Below are 19,886 nucleotides of genomic sequence, written 5' to 3' on the forward strand. Positions count from 1 at the left end.
GATCCGGCATAACTACTAGTAGACCCCCTCCAGAATACTGGCAGTGTTGCCAGATTGGGAGGTTTCCCGCCTAGTTGGGTGGTTTCAAGTGCATTTTGGTGGGTTTTGAACATATTTTGGGCTGGAAAACTTCAGCGGTATCTGGAAACAGATACTGCTGACGTTTTCCAGCCCAAAATATGTTCAAAACCCACCAAAATGCACTTGAAACCGCCCAACTGGGCGGGAAACCTCCCAATCTGGCAACACTGTGTAGGCACTGCTGTAGGTAGTAACACATGTTTGTGCTGAACTGAACACCCAAGAGATTCTTTTAAGCTGGGAAGGGTGTCAAAACAATCCAAATCGAAGTGTTCAGAGCACAGGACGGATGTTGGTGAGGGCTCCCACTTGTCACGAGTGCGCCTGACTTGCTTCACCCACTTCGCATGCAGCTCGGGATCTCTGGGAAACTTGAATAAACTTACCCCATCCTTGTGGGTTTTGGAGCAAAAGCCGGCAACACAATGCGAAGGCATAATTAATATATGAGTGATTCCACGCTTATGGGTACTGAAATGGGGACATGAACTTATTCACCTAAAACCATTTCTTTTTTTACCATCAGGTCACAAAACATGTAATCTTTAATGAATGATATGTTAAAAGATAACTTTAATTTTCTGAGATGTAATAAAAACATATTTATATGCCAAAGTCAAGCCTATGAGTTCCAAAATGATGTCTGTTACATTACTTCTGTTACGATTGTCCATCTCGCGTCTGTTACAAATTAATTACAATCTAGCTATATACCATGTTAATCTTATTGAAAGAATGTGTATGTTTATTCTACTACACATGTTTATTAATTATATTTGCTAAAACATCACCTTCCTATGTTTCAAAAAGTAATTCTACATTGTTAAAATTGAGAATATATATGTCCACAACACTTCTGTTACGTTCTGACTTTGGCATATAAATATGTTTTTATTACATCTCAGAAAATTAAAGTTATCTTTTAACATATCATTCATTAAAGATTACATGTTTTGTGACCTGATGGTAAAAAAAAGAAATGGTTTTAGGTGAATTTTTAAAAATAAGTTCATGTCCCCATTTCAGTACCCATAAGCGTGGAATCACTCATATATATATATATATATATATGTATAATAAAAATACTAATAATGATAAACTGAACACCTGTCGCATCAACAACAAACTGGTAAGTTAGGAGGAAGGTTCTTTCGCTGACGTCATATAGCTCCTCCTCCTCTTTTGTCTCCTGGGTGCAGCAGCCCCGTCAAATTTGCCCAAATAGCCGCGTTTTTTATCATAACTTGTAAAATAGGCGCCTTCGTGAATTAATATATGGATCATCGGGAATTACTTTTTATGTTATAAAACATCGCCAAAGATGTCAAAAACGTGTCATCAGCACTTTAAACACTGCATACTACTGTATATCGTGATATATATAATATCGCGTGTCAAGAATCGTGATACGATATTTCTGTCATATCGCCCAGCAAATTAAACACTTAGAGCTGCTTTAATTTCTCTGCGTTATTAATTACACATATTTTAACAGACATATCAGTCTGTTTTTAAGTAACCATCTAAACTGAGACACACAGAAGTCAGTTAAGGATATTGTGTAGCACCGGATATCGACTTATAATTACTCACTAATAACATAAACACAAAATGGCGGCCATTAAAACTTTTTTTAAGCCTGAAAATGCCCTGTTTAGCATGTTAGCCAGCAAGCTAACGTGCTAAAATGATATTTAATAACTTTCTCGTTAACAAATGGCTCTTATTTATTATTTGAAAACTTTATAATAAAATATTAACCTACTAGTGGATGTGTTCACAACTTCTCCAGCTTTCAACACTGTGTAGCTGAATTATAGAAGTTAATCCGCACACCTGTGCACATAAACATGCTTTAGATTTGGCGCCGGGTCTTCATTTCCTTCAGATTTAGGGGTGAGTTGAACTACAAAAATACAAAAAAATCACTTAACTAAGAATAAATTAGTAAATATGCAACATGGCGGTAAAAACTGTTTTAATAAAGTGTGTAATATATAGTGTTACATAATCTTATCTTTTTTTTTCGAAGTTCATACACAACTTGAATTAGCGGTTCCACCCGCTTTATATTGATGATGGTACGTTCCAGGAACCATTAAACTCAGCACAAGGCTGAATCCCAAATCCCAAATAGCGTATAACTCGCTACCCAAGTGCACTACGTAAGGCTTAATAATAACGGTTGACGTAGTGCGCTACTCGTTCACTACACCCAGGAGTTGTTTGAGATTTGACGTCAAAGCGTTCTTCTTTTTTTAGACGTACAGAGGAGAATAATACAATCGCAAAAATGAATAAAAATATGAAACCCTAAGCAAATTTAATCTCATATTAGTCAAAAAGCTTTTATAGAATGTTTCAAATATATATTTTGCACGTTTTTTTCCGTGCAAAACAGCAACTCGAGGTGCCACCACTGAGCTCTATGTACAATTTGAAGCGCTCATAGGCTCGTCAGAGTGAAGCCACCTGGCTGCCATCTTACCACTCGCATCGCCTGTATTTGGATTGTGTGTTGTTAAACCGTCCTATCTGATCAAACTTGCCCCAAGAAAAGTATCTCCTGTTTTTTCCCCTTTCATTGCCTCCTCTTATTTTCTCAACTTTACCCCCATTCCTTATATATCTTTATAGTGCTCCGCTTCACTGTTATTTTTTTCCTTTTCCAGTCTAGTTTCTGATAATTTTTTTGAACGGCTGTTTTATAGCTACTATAATTATTTTTAGGGAAATTATTTCAGTTTTTCTCTTATACAGTGTATCTTTCTCTTTCATACAGTTCTTCCTTTCTATCTATATCTATTATACCAACACAAAGGCTGGACAATACTTCCTTTCTACTTCGGACAGTTGTTGAAACAGGATTATTTTCTCATGTTATTTACCATTTTCACTTCATTCTCACAGTCATGTTTTAACAGTATCCACTGTCACATATTCCTGCGGCTTGCGATCGATAAATACTGTTAAGACATGACTGTGAGAATGAAGTGAAAATGGCAAATAACATGAGAAAATAATCCTGTTTCAACAATTGTCCTAAATAGAAAGGAAGTATTGCCCAGCCTTTGTGTTGGATGGATAGATAGATAGATAGATAGATAGATAGATAGATAGATAGATAGATAGATAGGAAGAACTGTATGAAAGAGAAGGATACACTGTATAAGAGGAAAAACTGAAATAGTCTCAGTTGAAATAATTATAGTAGTAAAAGAGCCATTCAAAAAATGATCAGAGACTGGATTGGAAAAGAAAAAAACAGTAACAGTGAAGGGGAGCGCTATAAATATATATAAGGAATGTGGGTGAAGTCGAGAAAATAAGAATAGGTAATGAAAAGAAAAAAGTCAGAAGATACTTCTCTTGGGGTAAATTTGATCAGATACTATGGTTGAACACAAGCCAAATACACATGATGTGAGTGGTAAGATGGCGGCCAGATGGCCATGTGCTCTCCAGGCTTTATATGGAGCTCAGTGGGTGCCACTCATTGAATCTGAATAATGGAACATTCCAGAAATAAACAAACAAAAAGGTCACAAAGGAGAAATCTGGGCTCAGGATTTTCATATGAAACTGTACATTCTTTCTGTCTTGTTTATTATCACTTTTGCACTTTAATAGGTTAACTGATGAGAAATGACACGCTGTTAAATCTCACAATAATCATTTATTCTGTAAGCATACATACAGAGTAATATAAATATAAAATATGCATTTTTCTTTTTAAAATTGGCGAGACATCATTGTATCTGTGTTGAGACAACCATACAAACAGTTTTAATTCTACCAAAAGTGGATTTATGCAGCTGTAAACAAACTCTCATTACGGTGCCAATAATCTAAAATAAGATACAGGGAGAAGGACAAGGACTTTATACTGCATTTAACAAACCATCGTCATCATCATCATCAGAATATGCACTACTCTTTAGAAACTCCATGAGATGCAACGTCAAACAAACCTAATTTTATTATTATTATTTTTATTATTAATCACTGTACAAACAAGAAACCCATTCACAGTGGAGAAATAAAACAGAACAGTTAGAAGGATGTAAAGATGAAGATAGCTTTTTATTTATTTGTTTTCTTTCTTTCTTTTTTCATCTTTTGGCTTGGCTGACATGCTTCGGAGATGTTAAGAGTCAGAAGGTGAAGTACTGGGCGAACCACTCTTGTCTTTGAGAATCTGGGGAGGTCGGGGGTGAGTCTTCTGTCTCAGGAGGGCTGTGGAGAAAGAGAGAGAGAGTGTGGGGGAGACACAAAGAGAGAAATAGAGAAGGGGGAGACAGAGAGAGAATGAGAGAGTGAGTGGGGGAGCGAGAGAGAGAGTGGGGGAGACAAAGAGAGAGAAATAGAGAAGGGGGAGAGAGGGGAGAGAGACAGAGAGAGAGAGAAATAGAAAAGGGGGAGAGGGGGGAGAGAGAGAATGGGGAGACATGAAGAGAGAGAGAAACAGAGAAGGGGAGAAAGAGTGCACGAGAGAGAGATAGAGAAGAGGGAGAGAGAGGGGAAGAGAGTGAGAGAATGAGAGAGAGTGGGGAGACAAAGAGAGAGAGAGAGAAATAGAGGATAGAGAGTGGGGGAGACAGAGAGACATGGGGAGAGAGTGAGAGAGAGAGAGGGAGACGCAAAGAGAGAGAGAGAGAGACAGACAGACAGAGTGGAGAGAGAGTGGGGGGACAGACAGAGAGGGGGAGACACAAAGAGAGAGAAGGGGGGAGAGAGAGAGAGAGAGAGAGAGAGAGAGAGACAGACAGAGTGGGGGGAGAGAGTGGGGGGACAGAGAGGGGGAGATGGGGAGAGAGTGAGAAAATGAAAGAGTGGGGGTGGAGAGAGAGAGAATAGGAGGAGTGCAGTGGTTATACTGCAAACTGTAGTTTATGTGCAACGTTTCAACCTCCATGCAGTTTTCATTCATTCATGCAATTTTCAAATAAATATAGATAATTCATTAATTCAAATAAAAAAAAGTGAATAAAACCCCAAACCTATGAACTGATGATTTTAACCTTCTGACTTTCTGTGCCACCCTGAAATAACAGGGTTTTCTCTCTCTCTCTCTCTCTCTCTCTCTCTCTCATGCTCGCGCACTCTCCAGTGTCTTGCAAAAGTATTCATCCCCCTTGGTGTTTATCCTGTTTTGTTGCATTACAAGCTGGGGTTCAAATGGATTTTTTGGGAGTGAGTGCCATTTGATTTACACAACATGCCCATCACTTTAAAGGTGAAAATTGTTGTTTTATTGTGACACAAACAATAATTAAGATGAAAAAACAGAAATCTGGAGTGTGCATAGGTATTCACCCCCTTTCATATGAAACCCCTAAATAAGAGCTGGTCCAACCAATTCACTTCATAAGTCACATAATTAGTTGATTAAGATCCACCTGTGTGCAATCAAAGTGTCACATGATCGGTCACATGACGTCTGTATAAATCAACCTGTTCTGGAAGGACCCTGACTCTGCTACACTACTAAGCAAGCAACATGAGAACCAAGGAGTCTCCAAACGGGTCAGAGACAAAGTTGTGGAGAAGTATAGATCAGGGTTGGGTTATAAAAAATATCCCAAACTTTGAATATCCCAGGGAGTACCATTAAATCCATTATAGCAAAATGGAAAGAATATGGCATCACTACAAACCTGACAAGAGAAGGCCTCCCACCAAAACTCACAGACCGGGCAAGGAGGGCATTAATCAGAGATGCAACAAACACACCAAAGATAACACTGAAGCACTGAAGGAGCTGCAAAGATTCATAGTGGAGATGGGAGTATCTGTCCATAGGACCACTTTAAGCGATACACTCCATAGAGCGGGGCTTTATGGAAGAGTGGCCAGAAAAAAAGTCATTGTTTAAGAAAACATGTTTGGAGTTTGCCCAACAGCATGCGACAGACTCCCCAAGCCCATGGAAGAAGATTCTCTGGTCAAATGAGACTAAAATTGAACATTTTGGCCATCATGGGAAATGCCATGTGTGGCGCAAACCCAACACCCTGAGAACACCATTCCTACAATGAAGCATGGTGGTGGCAGCATCATGCTGTGGAGATATTTTTCATCTGCAGGGACAGGAAAGCTGGTCAGGACTGAAGGAAAGATGGATGGCACTAAATACAGGGCAATTCTGGAGGAAAACCTGTTTGAATCAGTCAGAGGTTTCAGACTGGGATGAAGGTTCACGTTCCAGCAGGACAATGACCCTAAACATACTGCTAAAGCTACACTGGAGTGGTTTAAAGGGAAACATTTACATGTCTTGGAATGGCCTAATCAAAGCCCAGACCTCAATCCAATTGAGAATCTGTGGTATAACTTGAAGATTGCTGTACACCAACGCAACCCATCTAACTTGGAGTTGGAGCAGTTTTGCCTTGATGTGCTAAGTTAACAGAGACATACCCCAAGAGACTTGCAGCTGGAATTGCAGCAAATGGTGGTGCTACAAAATAACGACTTTGGGGGTGACTACCTATGCACACTCCAGATTTCTGTTTTTTCATCGTAATTATTGTTTGTGTCACAATAAAACAACAATTTTCACCTTTAAAGTGATAGGCATGTTGTGTAAATCAAATGGTGCTAATCCTCCAAAAATTCATTTTAATTCCAGCTTGTAATGCGACAAAACAGGACAAACACAAAGGGGGATGAATACTTTTGCAAGACACTGTATCTTTTTTTGCTTTTTTTTTGTTTAATGAGCTTCTTCTGGAGAGATTAAGTCAACTACCAACCCTCTGACCCCCTAAAATTAATAAATAAACAAGCAAACAGAAACTCCAAAACAACTGTTGATACAACCGGCAGGCCCAAAAGTAATTAATAATAATAAATTATATACACAGAGGAGATTACATGACTATGCAAAGATATGAAGCTTATTTTCAAGTGGTGAATGTAGATATCACGAATGAGCGAAGCGAACAAGTGAAAATATTTTCAACACGAGAAGATAAACTTCATATCTTCACGCCACCATATAATGTTCTTAATTTATATGGACACATCCACAAAAAACCCCAAACAAACAAAAAAAACCCCGCAAGTAAATCCAAAGAATTTCAATGTTGAACCTGTTTGCCATTTTGACAACATGTGTCTATTCAGCAGGAAAACACTGGGAGTGATGTCATTGGAGTGAAATATCGGGAGTTATGTTACAGAAATCCGCGATGTAGTTCATATGAAAAAGGCGTGTTTTTCAACACGAGAAGATAAACTTCATATCTTCAAACCAACATGTGATGTTCTATTTGTTATATAGACACATTCACAAACAAAAAAGTACCCAAATTTATCAAAACAATTCATCGATTTCTTCATGAGTGACAATATAGAGATTTATGTCATGGTTTTGGTTCTCCATGTCCCGGATGGAGCTTGTATGAAAAATACCAGTGCTGTATTTCCCAGTAAAACGCTCATGTCCATATTTTATATAAATTAGAATCCAAAGACTATGAACTGATAAACTCTCTGTTCAACCCTAAAATAAAATTTCATAAAATCCCAGTTCAACTCACGTTTTGAGAAAATTTGTAATTATAAGGCAAGTTTATAATTTCTTTCAATGATTTTTTGTGCAGAAAAGCAAAATGGACCTTCAAACAGAGCATCTGGTCCTAATTAGGCCTGACAGCTGCATTTGGAAACTTGAATGTCTTTAAGTGTCTTAAGTTTAATTGAGAGAATTTTAAAAAGCATTCATATGATGAGATTATTTATATGAGATTATTTATATTTATATATTATGCATGCCCTTCCTGTGTTGAGTGTCTGCATGCTGTTCTCATTCAGTCTTAGAGCCATCAATTAGAATCCCTTTACTGTCATTGCACAGAGTACAACGAAATTGGTTAGCAGTCCTAATGGTGCACTGACACAACAAAACAAGAAGTAGCAAGAGCAAAATAAATAGGCATATATATCCATACACACTTTATACACCCACACACACATGCAAAGAAGAAATTGTGCAACGTTAGTAGGCAACTGAGAATGTACCATACATTCAGACAAATCCAGGACAATATCATCCTGGGATCCAGACAAACATCATGCTGGGGTATTTACAAACATCACCCTGGGAACCAGGCAAACATCGTCCTGGGGTATTTACAAACATCACCCTGGGAATCAGGCAAACATCGTTCTGGGGTATTTACAATCATCATCCTGGGAACCAGGCAAATATCGTCCTGGGGTATTTACAAACATCACCCTGGGAATCAGGCAAACATCGTCCTGGGTTATTTACAAACATCACCCTGGGAACCAGGCAAAACATCGTCCTGGGCTATTTACAAACATCATCCTGGGAACCAGGCAAACATCGTCCTGGGGTATTTACAAACATCATCCTGGGAGCCAGGCAAACATCGTCCTGGGATCCAGGCAAACATTGTCCTGGAGTATTTACAAACATCACCCTGGGAACCAGGCAAAACATCGTCCTGGGGTATTTACAAACATCATCCTGGGAGCCAGGCAAACATCGTCCTGGGGTATTTACAAACATCATCCTGGGAGCCAGGCAAACATCGTCCTGGGATCCAGGCAAATATCGTCCTGGGGTATTTACAAACATCACCCTGGGAACCAGGCAAACATCATCCTGGGATATTTACAAACATCATCCTGGGATCCAGGCAAACACCATCCTGGGGTATTTACAAACATCATCCTGGGGTATTTACAAATATCACCCTGGGATCCAGGCAAACATCGTCCTGGGGTATTTACAAACATTACCCTGGGAACCAGGCAAACATCGTCCTGGGGTATTTACAAACATCATTCTGGGATTCAGGCAAACATAATCCTGGGGTATTTACAAACATCATCCTGGGATCCAGGCAAACACCATCCTGGGGTATTTACAAACATCATCCTGGGGTATTTACAAATATCACCCTGGGATCCAGGCAAACATTGTCCTGGGGTATTTACAAACATCACCCTGCAGGGTTCTCCACGAGGGGTTTTAGAGGTGCAGGCCGCCCCCCTTTCTGTTATTCCCGCCCCCGTTTAATTTCTGCCGCCCCTTTACAAAAGGAAGAGACGTCCCTTTGTTTTCTTTGTGACAGATAGCCTTTCTCTGTTGGAGTACCAACAATGCGACAACACCCGAGTGTGAAACTCATTTACCAGCAATTAGTTTAGTCAGTCTGACGATTATAGTCTAAGAAAAGCGTTTCACACTTCGGCGTTTTTGACACATTGTTCTTGCGCCGGGAGATAACACGCCTTTATAATACGTGTGAATCGACACCAAGTTCGAGATAACTGATTGTTATTGTCGGCAGAGAAATAAAGTATAAAAACAAAAAGTTCAAAGTTGGTGAGTTTAAATTACAATGTCATTTTTCTTTTTTATCTTCTTAGACTGTTAACTGGTGAACATGGATGGAGCAGTGTAAATATAGCCATGGAGCAGTGTAAATATAGTTAAAACAACATCTTTTCAATGTACTTTACTCTCTAAAAAAATTATTTTTTCCAGTGGTGCCTGCAATTACATTTCCATTTCAAACAATGTCAGCTTTTGTGGAGCAGTGTTAATATAGTTCATACAAAAACTTTTCTGTACTTTTCTGTTCTTTTTTTTGTAGTTTGCTAAATAAAAAAATATTTTTTCCAGTTCCATTTCAAACAATGTCTGAATATGATGTATAAGTGTGTAATATTTGATGTATGATGTGTTTTGTACCAGTCCAATTGATTCCTCTATTCTAAATGATTACTATTTGAGAGTATTTAATGCAAATTCTATGCAAATGACATATGTAAATTTATGCAAATTTGTTTCAAGGTCAACCGATTGACCCCCACCCCCCTATATTTTCAATCCGTAGAGAACCCTGACCGTGGGAACTAGGCAAACACCATCCTGGGGTATTTACAAACATCACCCTGGGATCCAGGCAAACACCATCCTGGGGTATTTACAAACATCATCCTGGGATCCAGGCAAACATCATCCTGGGGTATTTACAAACATCATCCTGGGATCCAGGCAAACATCACCCTGGGAACCAGGTAAACATAATCCTGGGGTATTTACAAACATCATCCTGGGATCCAGGCAAACACCATCCTGGGGCATTTACAAACATCATCCTGCAGTATTTACAAATATCACCCTGGGAACCAGGCAAACATCGTCCTGGGGTATTTACAAACATCACCCAGGGAACCAGGCAAACATAATCCTGGGATCCAGGCAAACATCATCCTGGAATATTTACAAACATCATCTTGGGAACCAGGCAAACATAATCCTAGGGTATTTACAAACATCATCCTGGGATCCAGGCAAACACCATCCTGGGGTATTTACAAACATCATCCTGGGGTATTTACAAATATCACCCTGGGAACCAGGCAAACATCATCCTGGGGTAGTTACAAACATCATCCTGGGATCCGGGCAAACACTATCCTGGGGTATTTATAAACATCATCCTGGGGTATTTACAAATATCACCCTGGGAACCAGGCAAACATCATCCTGGGGTATTTACAAACATCATCCTGGGAACCAGGCAAACATCGACCTGGGGTATTGACAAACATTATCCTGGGAACCAGGCAAACATAATCCTGGGGTATTTACAAACATCATCCTGGGGTATTTACAAATATCACCCAGGGAACCAGGCAAACATAATCCTGGGGTATTTACAAAATCATCCTGGGATCCAGGAAAATATCATCCTGGGATCCAGGCAAACACCATCCTGGGGTATTTACAAACATCACCCAGGGAACCAGGCAAACATAATCCTGGGGTATTTACAAAATCATCCTGGGATTCAGGCAAACATAATCCTGGGGTATGTACAAACATCATCCTGGGATCCAGGCAAACACCATCCTGGGGTATTTACAAACATCATCCTAGGGTATTTACAAATATCACCCTGGGAACCAGGCAAACATTGTCCTGAGGTATTTACAAACATCACCCTGGGAACCAGGCAAACATTGTCCTGGGGTATTTACAAACATCACCCTGGGAACCAGGCAAACATCGTCCTGGGGTATTTACAAACATCACCCTCGGAACTAGGCAAACATCATCCTGGAGTATTTACAAACATCACCCTGGGAACCAGACAAACATCGTCCTGGGGTATTTACAAACATCACCCTGGGAACCAGGCAAACAACGTCCTGGGGTATTTACAAACATCACCATGGGAACCAGGCAAACATTGTCCTGGGGTATTTACAAACATCATCCTGGGATCCAGGCAAACATCGTCCTGGGGTATTTACAAACATCATCCAGGGATCCAGGCAAACATCATCCTGGGATCCAGGCAAACATCAACCTGGGAACCAGGCAAACATAGTCCTGGGGTATTTACAAACATCATCCTGGGAACCAGGCAAACATCGTCCTGGGGTATTTACAAACATCATCCTGGGAACCAGGCAAACATAATCCTGGGGTATTTACAAACATCATCCTGGGATCCAGGCAAACACCATCCTGGGGTATTTACAAATATCACCCTGGGAACCCCCTGTGATGACCTGGCGACTTGTCCAGGGTGTACCCCGCCTTTCGCCCGTAGTCAGCTGGGATAGGCTCCAGCTTGCCTGCGACCCTGTAGAACAGGAAAAAGCGGCTAGAGATAATGAGATGAGATGAGACCCTGGGAACCAGGCAAACATCGTCCTGGGGTATTTACAAACATCATCCAGGGAACCAGGCAAACATAATCCTGGGATCCAGGCAAACATCACCCTGGGAACCAGGTAAACATAGTCCTGGGGTATTTACAAACATCATCCTGGGAACCAGGCAAACATAATCCAGGGGTATTTACAAACATCATCCTGGGATCCAGGCAAACACCATCCTGGGGTATTTACAAATATCACCCTGGGAACCAGGCAAACATCGTCCTAGGGTATTTACAAACATTATCCTGGGATCCAGGGAAACACCATCCTGGGGTATTTACAAACATCATCCTGGGGTATTTACAAATATCACCCTGGGAACCAGGCAAACATCATCCTGGGGTATTTACAAACATCATCCTGGGATCCAGGCAAACACCATCCTGGGGTATTTACAAACATCATCCTGGGGTATTTACAAACATCACCCAGGGAACCAGGCAAACATAATCCTGGGGTATTTACAAAATCATCCTGGGATCCAGGAAAATATCATCCTGGGATCCAGAAACATCATCCTGGGATGCAGGCAAACACCATCCTGGGGTATTTACAAACATCATCCTGGGAACCAGGCAAACATTGTCCTGGGGTATTTTCAGACATCACCCTGGGAACCAGGCAAACATTGTCCTGGGGTATTTACAAACATCACCCTGGGAACCAGGCAAACATCGTCCTGGGGTATTTACAAACATCACCCTCGGAACTAGGCAAACATCATCCAAGGAGTATTTACAAACATCACCCTGGGAACCAGGCAAACATCGTCCTGGGGTATTTACAAACATCACCCTGGGAACCAGGCAAACAACGTCCTGGGGTATTTACAAACATCACCATGGGAACCAGGCAAACACCATGCTGGGGTATTTACAAACATCACCCTGGGATCCAGGCAAACACCATCCTGGGGTATTTACAAACATCATCCTGGGATCCAGGCAAACATCGTCCTGGGGTATTTACAAACATCATCCAGGGATTCAGGCAAACATCATCCTGGGATCCAGGCAAACATCAACCTGGGAACCAGGCAAACATAGTCCTGGGGTATTTACAAACATCATCCTGGGAACCAGGCAAACATCGTCCTGGGGTATTTACAAACATCATCCTGGGAACCAGGCAAACATAATCCTGGGGTATTTACAAACATCATCCTGGGATCCAGGCAAACACCATCCTGGGGTATTTACAAATATCACCCTGGGAACCCCCTGTGATGACCTGGCGACTTGTCCAGGGTGTACCCCGCCTTTCACCCGTAGTCAGCTGGGATAGGCTCCAGCTTGCCTGCGACCCTGTAGAACAGGAAAAAGCGGCTAGAGATAATGAGATGAGATGAGACCCTGGGAACCAGGCAAACATCGTCCTGCGGTATTTACAAACATCATCCAGGGAACCAGGCAAACATAATCCTGGGATCCAGGCAAACATCACCCTGGGAACCAGGTAAACATAGTCCTGGGGTATTTACAAACATCATCCTGGGAACCAGGCAAACATAATCCTGGGGTATTTACAAACATCATCCTGGGATCCAGGCAAACACCATCCTGGGGTATTTACAAATATCACCCTGGGAACCAGGCAAACATCGTCCTAGGGTATTTACAAACATTATCCTGGGATCCAGGGAAACACCATCCTGGGGTATTTACAAACATCATCCTGGGGTATTTACAAATATCACCCTGGGAACCAGGCAAACATCATCCTGGGGTATTTACAAACATCATCCTGGGATCCAGGCAAACACCATCCTGGGGTATTTACAAACATCATCCTGGGGTATTTACAAACATCATCCTGGGGTATTTACAAACATCACCCAGGGAACCAGGCAAACATAATCCTGGGGTATTTACAAAATCATCCTGGGATCCAGGAAAATATCATCCTGGGATCCAGAAACATCATCCTGGGATGCAGGCAAACACCATCCTGGGGTATTTACAAACATCATCCTGGGAACCAGGCAAACATTGTCCTGGGGTATTTTCAGACATCACCCTGGGAACCAGGCAAACACAATCCTGGGGTATTTACAAACATCATCCTGGGATCCAGGCAAACACCATCCTGGGGTATTTACAAACATCATCCTGGGGTATTTACAAATATCACCCTGGGAACCAAGCAAACATCATCCTGGGGTATTTACAAACATCATCCTGGGATCCAGGCGAACATCATCCTGCGATCCAGGCAAATATCATCCTGGGATCCAGAAACATCATCCTGGGATCCAGGCAAACACCATCCTGGGGTATTTACAAACATCATCCTGGGGTATTTACAAACATCGTCCTGGGATCCAGGCAAACATCATCCTGGGGTATTTACAAACATCAGCCTGGGAACCAGGCAAACATCATCCTGTGGTATTTACAAACATCACCCTGGGGTATTTACAAACATTGTCCTGGGATCCAGGCAAACATCATCCTGGGGTATTTACAAATATCTCCCTGGGAACCAGGCAAACATCGTCCTGGGGTATTTACAAACATCACCCTGGGATCCAGGCAAACATCGCAAACATAGTCCTGGGGTATTTACAAACATCATCCTGGGAACCAGACAAACATCGTCCTGGGGTATTTACAAACATCACCCTGGGAACCAGGCAAACATCATCCTGGGATCCAGGCAAATATCCTGGGATCCAGAAACATCATCCTGGGATCCAGGCAAACACCATCCTGGGGTATTTACAAACATCGCCCTGGGATCCAAGCAAACATCATCCTGGGGTATTTACAAATATCACCCTGGAAACCAGGCAAACATCGTCCTCGGGTATTTGCAAACATCACCCTGGGATCCAGGCAAACATCATCCTGGGAACCAGGCAAACATCGTCCTGGGGTATTTACAAACATCACCCTGGGATCCAGGCAAACATCATCCAGACAAACATCATCTGTTGATCCAGACAAACATCATCCCGGGATCCAGACAAACATCATCCTGGGATCCAGACAAACATCATCTTGGGATCCTTACAAATATCATCACATCTTACACACCCACATCTCAACCTCCCCACAGAGGAAACCAGATGTTCGTTTTAAACATTTTGGGATCCTTACAAACACCATCCTGAGATCCAGACAAACCCCATCCGGGTACCCAGACAGACAAACATCCTCCTGGGATCCAGACAAACATCCTCATGGGATCCTTACAAAAATCATACTGGGATGTTGACAAAAATTCTGAGATCTTCACAAACACCCTGTGATCTCTATAAGAGCCCCTGAATTATGAGATACTAAACAACCCTAAATCATCCATGGTAAGAAGTTTTTTTTTTCTTTTTTCCTTGAAAAGTAAACAACAAACCCAAGGAATCTGAGGGAAGGGTGGGACATGCATCTTTGGTGGTAATGTGTGTGAAAAGACTTTAGTAGCGAGTCAGTGAGTGGGTAATGAGTGAACAATATTTTATGGCTTTGCTTCATTAGTACTGATGATGGGAAGGAGCTTTACTCTGCTCCATTCTCTCTCTATCCACTCTCAGTCTCCATTTTAGTTCATCATATAGAGACTGTTCACCTCACCATATTTTATTTAGTTCTGGTTGTCATGGTTTCCAGTAGAGCATGGCCAGTGCAATATCCACACAGCCAAAGGGAACTGTACAAGCTAGCTACAGATCAGACATCTTCCCACAGACGACTCTCAGAACAAATCTAATATTGTTGAAAAGTTTCTCACAGCTCAGTTGTGATCCAGTGTTGTTTTTCAGTATCGCCAAACGCATGGAATTTAGCGGTTAATACTCAGCATAATTACAATATCTTACAGATTTTAGTCCCTCTGAACCTTTTGGCAGCATTTTCCCACCACATCTGAGGGAAATGTCGATCCTCCTGATGATTCTGCCTTGTTTCCATTGTCATCCTTCCTTTACATTTTTCACATGAAAGACTTAATCGCTAGATAGTTAAGTAATTAGCCTCTCATTAACCACACTGATTTCCCAGTTGCCTAGCAACCGTGTTCTTATGGCACTTTAGGCACTTGAACAGTGTAGCGTGCGTACTGTGTGTTCATCTTCCTGTGTTGAAGGCACAAATCCACACACCATTAAACACAGGCAGCTAATGCTAGCTAATTAACTTAATGCTTAAAATGACGAGGGAAAAGAGCCTTGGTGCAAAGTGCCAAATAAATCCCTTCATTTGTTTCCTAAAGACAAAACCACCATCCTCTAACTGTTCTCCCAAATCCTTACACTCAAACTAAAGCACACTTATGCACTCAGAGCATTAGCATGACTATAACAAATTGATTTAATGACATTATTTATTTATCCATCTATCTATTTGTTTATTTATTAGCAGTTTCCTGTTTAAATCTGGAACAGCAGCAGGTTCTAACAAGAGTGCTCTGAGAGCACAATCTCCTTCGCTGGCAACTAGGCCATCTGGTAAAATGCAACTGAATTGAATGAAATTACAATATGCGTATTACCGACATATAACAAAGAATTCTGCCAAGTTTCCTGAAATTCCTCCAAAAATTGTGAGAGTTCATTTCAGAAGGTGAGTACCCTTTCTGGGACGGACGGACATCGCCACAACATAATCCCTGTTCGGGCCTTTCGGCCAGCGGGGGTAAAAATTGCAAGGGAAGTTGATTTCAGAAAGCAAGCACACCTTGATGAAAATGCCAAAGTACAAGTTTGTTAATAATCTGGTAAAATTTGGCCAAATTAAACAAAATTTCAATATGTGTATAACTGTCATATAACAAAGCCTTTTACCAAGTTTGGTGAAATTCCTCCACAAATTGTGAGAGGAGTTGATTTCAGAAGAACCCACACCCTCACAAAATTGTCAGAGTGCAAGTTATTTAAATAAGGGTCAAAACTCTGGGAAAATTTTCACAAAGGAAATTAAATCGCAATATGCGTATTACCGTCATATAACAAGGCCTTTTGCCAAGCTTTGAGAAATTCGTCCAAAAATTGTGAGAGGAGTTGATGTCAGAAGGCAAGCACACCTTCATGAAATTGTGAAAGTACAAGGTTGTTAATCAAGGGCTGTAACTCTGGTAAAGTGTGACGGAATTGAACAAAATAACAATATGCGTACTAATAACGTATAACAAAGCCTTTTGCCAAGTTTGGTGAAATTGCTCCAAAAATTGTGAGAGGAGTTGATTTCAGAAGGAAAACACACTCTCATGAAATTGTCAAAGTATAATTGTTAATCAAGGGCTGTAACTTTGGTAAAATGCGACTGAATTGAACAAAATTGCAATATGTGTATTACGGACATATAACAAAGAATCCTGCCAAATTTCATGACATTCCTCCAAAAATTGTGAGAGGAGTTGATTTCGGACTGTGAGCACCCTTTCCGGGACGGATGGAAATCGTGACAACATAATCCCACTTCAGGCCTTTCGGCCAGCAGGGATAAAAAAAAAAAGGATTCTATTAATGTGTAAAACATTGTTTGTTAGCTAGTTAGCTGATAGATAGCCAAGATATCCAATGAAATTCAAGCCAAGAGTATAAACTCACCTCGGCACATTATTACTATTATTACTGTTATTATTATTATCAGGGTGCGATTTGTCAAAAAACCAGAAGGGGGGATGTTTTTTTTAATCATGAAACGTCACAAAATTAAGGTAACAATAGGCTAACAGCTCAATAACATCCGATGATATGAAATGAATAACACTAAATGAAAACGAACACTAAACCAGAGATAGTAAATTCATCTTCCTATCTCTCTGACTAAATACACGAACACTAACACACAACAAAGTTCGCATTGCTTGTCGCGTTGCTGTGATGTTTCTCTCCCTCCGGATTAAATGGACAGTGACTCGAAAATCACTAAAATACATGAATACTAAATGAACAGTTTGCTCTGATGGCGCAGTTCACATTGTGCGCAGCTTTCCGATTTAAACTGTTTTTTTCTCATCCTTATACTTCCTGTTTCATGGACTGTAACGGATTTGCTTATTTAGTAATTTTAATACAGAATTTACTTTGAAATTATAATCAGACACTCCAACGCCCCCCCCCCTAAAAAAAAAAAAAATCCGCCGTGAAAAAGGCAGCATCCGCCAAAAGGCGCGCTGTTTGCATTCCTGCATAGAACGCAAAGATATTGTTATTATCTACAATGTATCTGTTTGCTGGGGACGTTCGTGAACATCAAAGCTGCCACTTCGGGTCATTTTGAAAGTGAGTGCAATGTAGACCATAGAAAACTGTGTCACAACATGCCTGTCATGTCAACTTTTTTTTTGGTTTGTTTGTTTTATTGACGGGGTTGTCCCCGAGGATTTTTTTTCAGCAGAGATAAAAACCAGAGGGGGGGATGATCCCCACCATCCCCCCCAGCAAATCGCACCCAGATTATTATTATTATTATTCACATCCAGCATCCATATTTCAGAATGTATATGTCAACTAACGACTGTTAATAAACATTAGCATGGGGTCAAATATTAATGATGAGAGGGCAGTGAAAGCTGGCTGTGATTTGGACAGTCAGAGACTGACATTGCAACAATTTATTAAAACATAACATGAGTTTTAAAGCAAAAAATCAACGTGTTTTATAGATACTCACTACCAAAACTTATAAAATAATAAAGTATAGCACCTTTAAAATTTTAATCCGTCTCATCATCATGAAGTGGCCCATAGTGATCAATATACTGTGTGTGTGTGTATATATATATATATATATATATATATGATAGGAATGAAAACCTCAAACCTGAAATATTCGGGGTTTTTTTTTCCTCCACTCCATTTTAGGAAGTGTGTAAATATAAGACGGAGAACACAGGACAGCTGAACTAAAATACATTCTACTGTTTGTATTTAGACAACACACATTTTACAACACTTTTATTACACCAGGAAGAAGTAAAATTACTTTTGTAAATAATACAAAACAAAACAAAAAATCATTAGAGGAAAAAAAACAAAACAAAACACTTATGTTGTCCATATACAGTACGGTGCAAAAGTCTTAGGCACATGTAAAGAAATACTGGAGACCAAAAATGGCTTAAAAATAATGAAATTAAATGTTTCAACATTAAAAAAAATACTATAAACAGCAATAAGCCATAATAAATCAATATTAAGTCAATATTTGGCACGAGACGAAATTCCCTTTGCTTTAAAGAAAAAAATAGTAGTCCCAGGTACCGTGAGTGCAGTTTTATGCGGAAATGAGCTGTAGGTTTTACTGACCATCTTCCAGAACCAGCCACAGTTCTTCTGGACACTTTGACCATCACACTCGCTTCTTCATTTTATACCAAAACTCAGTAGCCTTCATTATGTTTTCTTTTTTAATCTGAAAAGTGCTCTCTTATGTAATATGCTGCTCAGATACAAACTTTTTTCTGTAACATTTAATTTTGCGCCCTGTGATGACCTGGTGACTTGTCCAGGGTGTACCCCGCCTTTCGCCCGTAGTCAGCTGGGATAGGCTCCAGCTTGCCTGCGACCCTGTAGAAGGATAAAGCGGCTAGAGATAATGAGATGAGATGAGATTTAATTTTGCGCTGGAAACCCCCCCCAAACGTTTGGACTCTAAAATGTTTTTGTGTTGTTGACTCGATAATGTAGATAGAAATCTATAACAAAGTTTGATGGAAAAAAAAATAGGGGGCTAAGACTTTTGCACAGGACTGCATATCCTGGGGTCATTTTTGACATTATTGACTTTTAAACATGATCGCTAAATACTGAATCTCTTTTTCCTTTTTCTATAATTTTTGCAGTAAAAATGAATAAATCAATCAATGAGGCCTGTTTTTGGAGTGACGATACCCTTTTCATCAGATACCCCTACCACGCAGGTCACTTTGTAGCCGTACAATTACTGACTCTCATCCATTTGTTCTTATAAATATTTGCCCCATCTACCTCCATCAATAACCATAAGCAGCTCTGAGCAGATGTTTTATCGGTGATGTTTTATTCTCACAGTACACTACACCAACACTGGTGTAGATCAGCGACAGTAGTTTTCTTTGTAACGTTTTAAACAGTGTACACTTTTAAACCAGACTTTAAATTGTAGGTTTTA

General features: G+C 40.4%; 2 protein-coding genes across 9 annotated transcripts in view; both read right to left on the minus strand.

Moving 5' to 3' along the window:
- The window catches only part of mcm9 (minichromosome maintenance 9 homologous recombination repair factor), a 92,178-nt gene extending 90,242 nt beyond the window's left edge, over nt 1-1,936 (minus strand). For all 5 annotated transcript variants that reach the window (XR_009654286.1, XM_060916423.1, XM_060916419.1 and 2 more), the window contains exon 1: nt 1,847-1,936. The gene's annotated coding sequence lies outside the window, so the exon portion shown is untranslated. The remainder of the gene's footprint in view (nt 1-1,846) is intronic.
- A 1,872-nt stretch (nt 1,937-3,808) lies between these two features.
- The window catches only part of fam184ab (family with sequence similarity 184 member Ab), a 440,896-nt gene continuing 424,818 nt past the window's right edge, over nt 3,809-19,886 (minus strand). For 3 of the 4 annotated variants that reach the window (XM_060915808.1, XM_060915811.1, XM_060915809.1), the window contains exon 19: nt 3,809-4,317. In XM_060915808.1, coding sequence (XP_060771791.1) covers nt 4,236-4,317 — 82 coding nt within the window. In that variant the 3' untranslated portion in view covers nt 3,809-4,235. The remainder of the gene's footprint in view (nt 4,318-19,886) is intronic. The other variant, XM_060915812.1, reaches the window with a different exon arrangement.

This window comes from Neoarius graeffei, chromosome 3 (assembly GCF_027579695.1).
Source record: "Neoarius graeffei isolate fNeoGra1 chromosome 3, fNeoGra1.pri, whole genome shotgun sequence".
Classification (NCBI taxonomy): domain Eukaryota; kingdom Metazoa; phylum Chordata; class Actinopteri; order Siluriformes; family Ariidae; genus Neoarius; species Neoarius graeffei.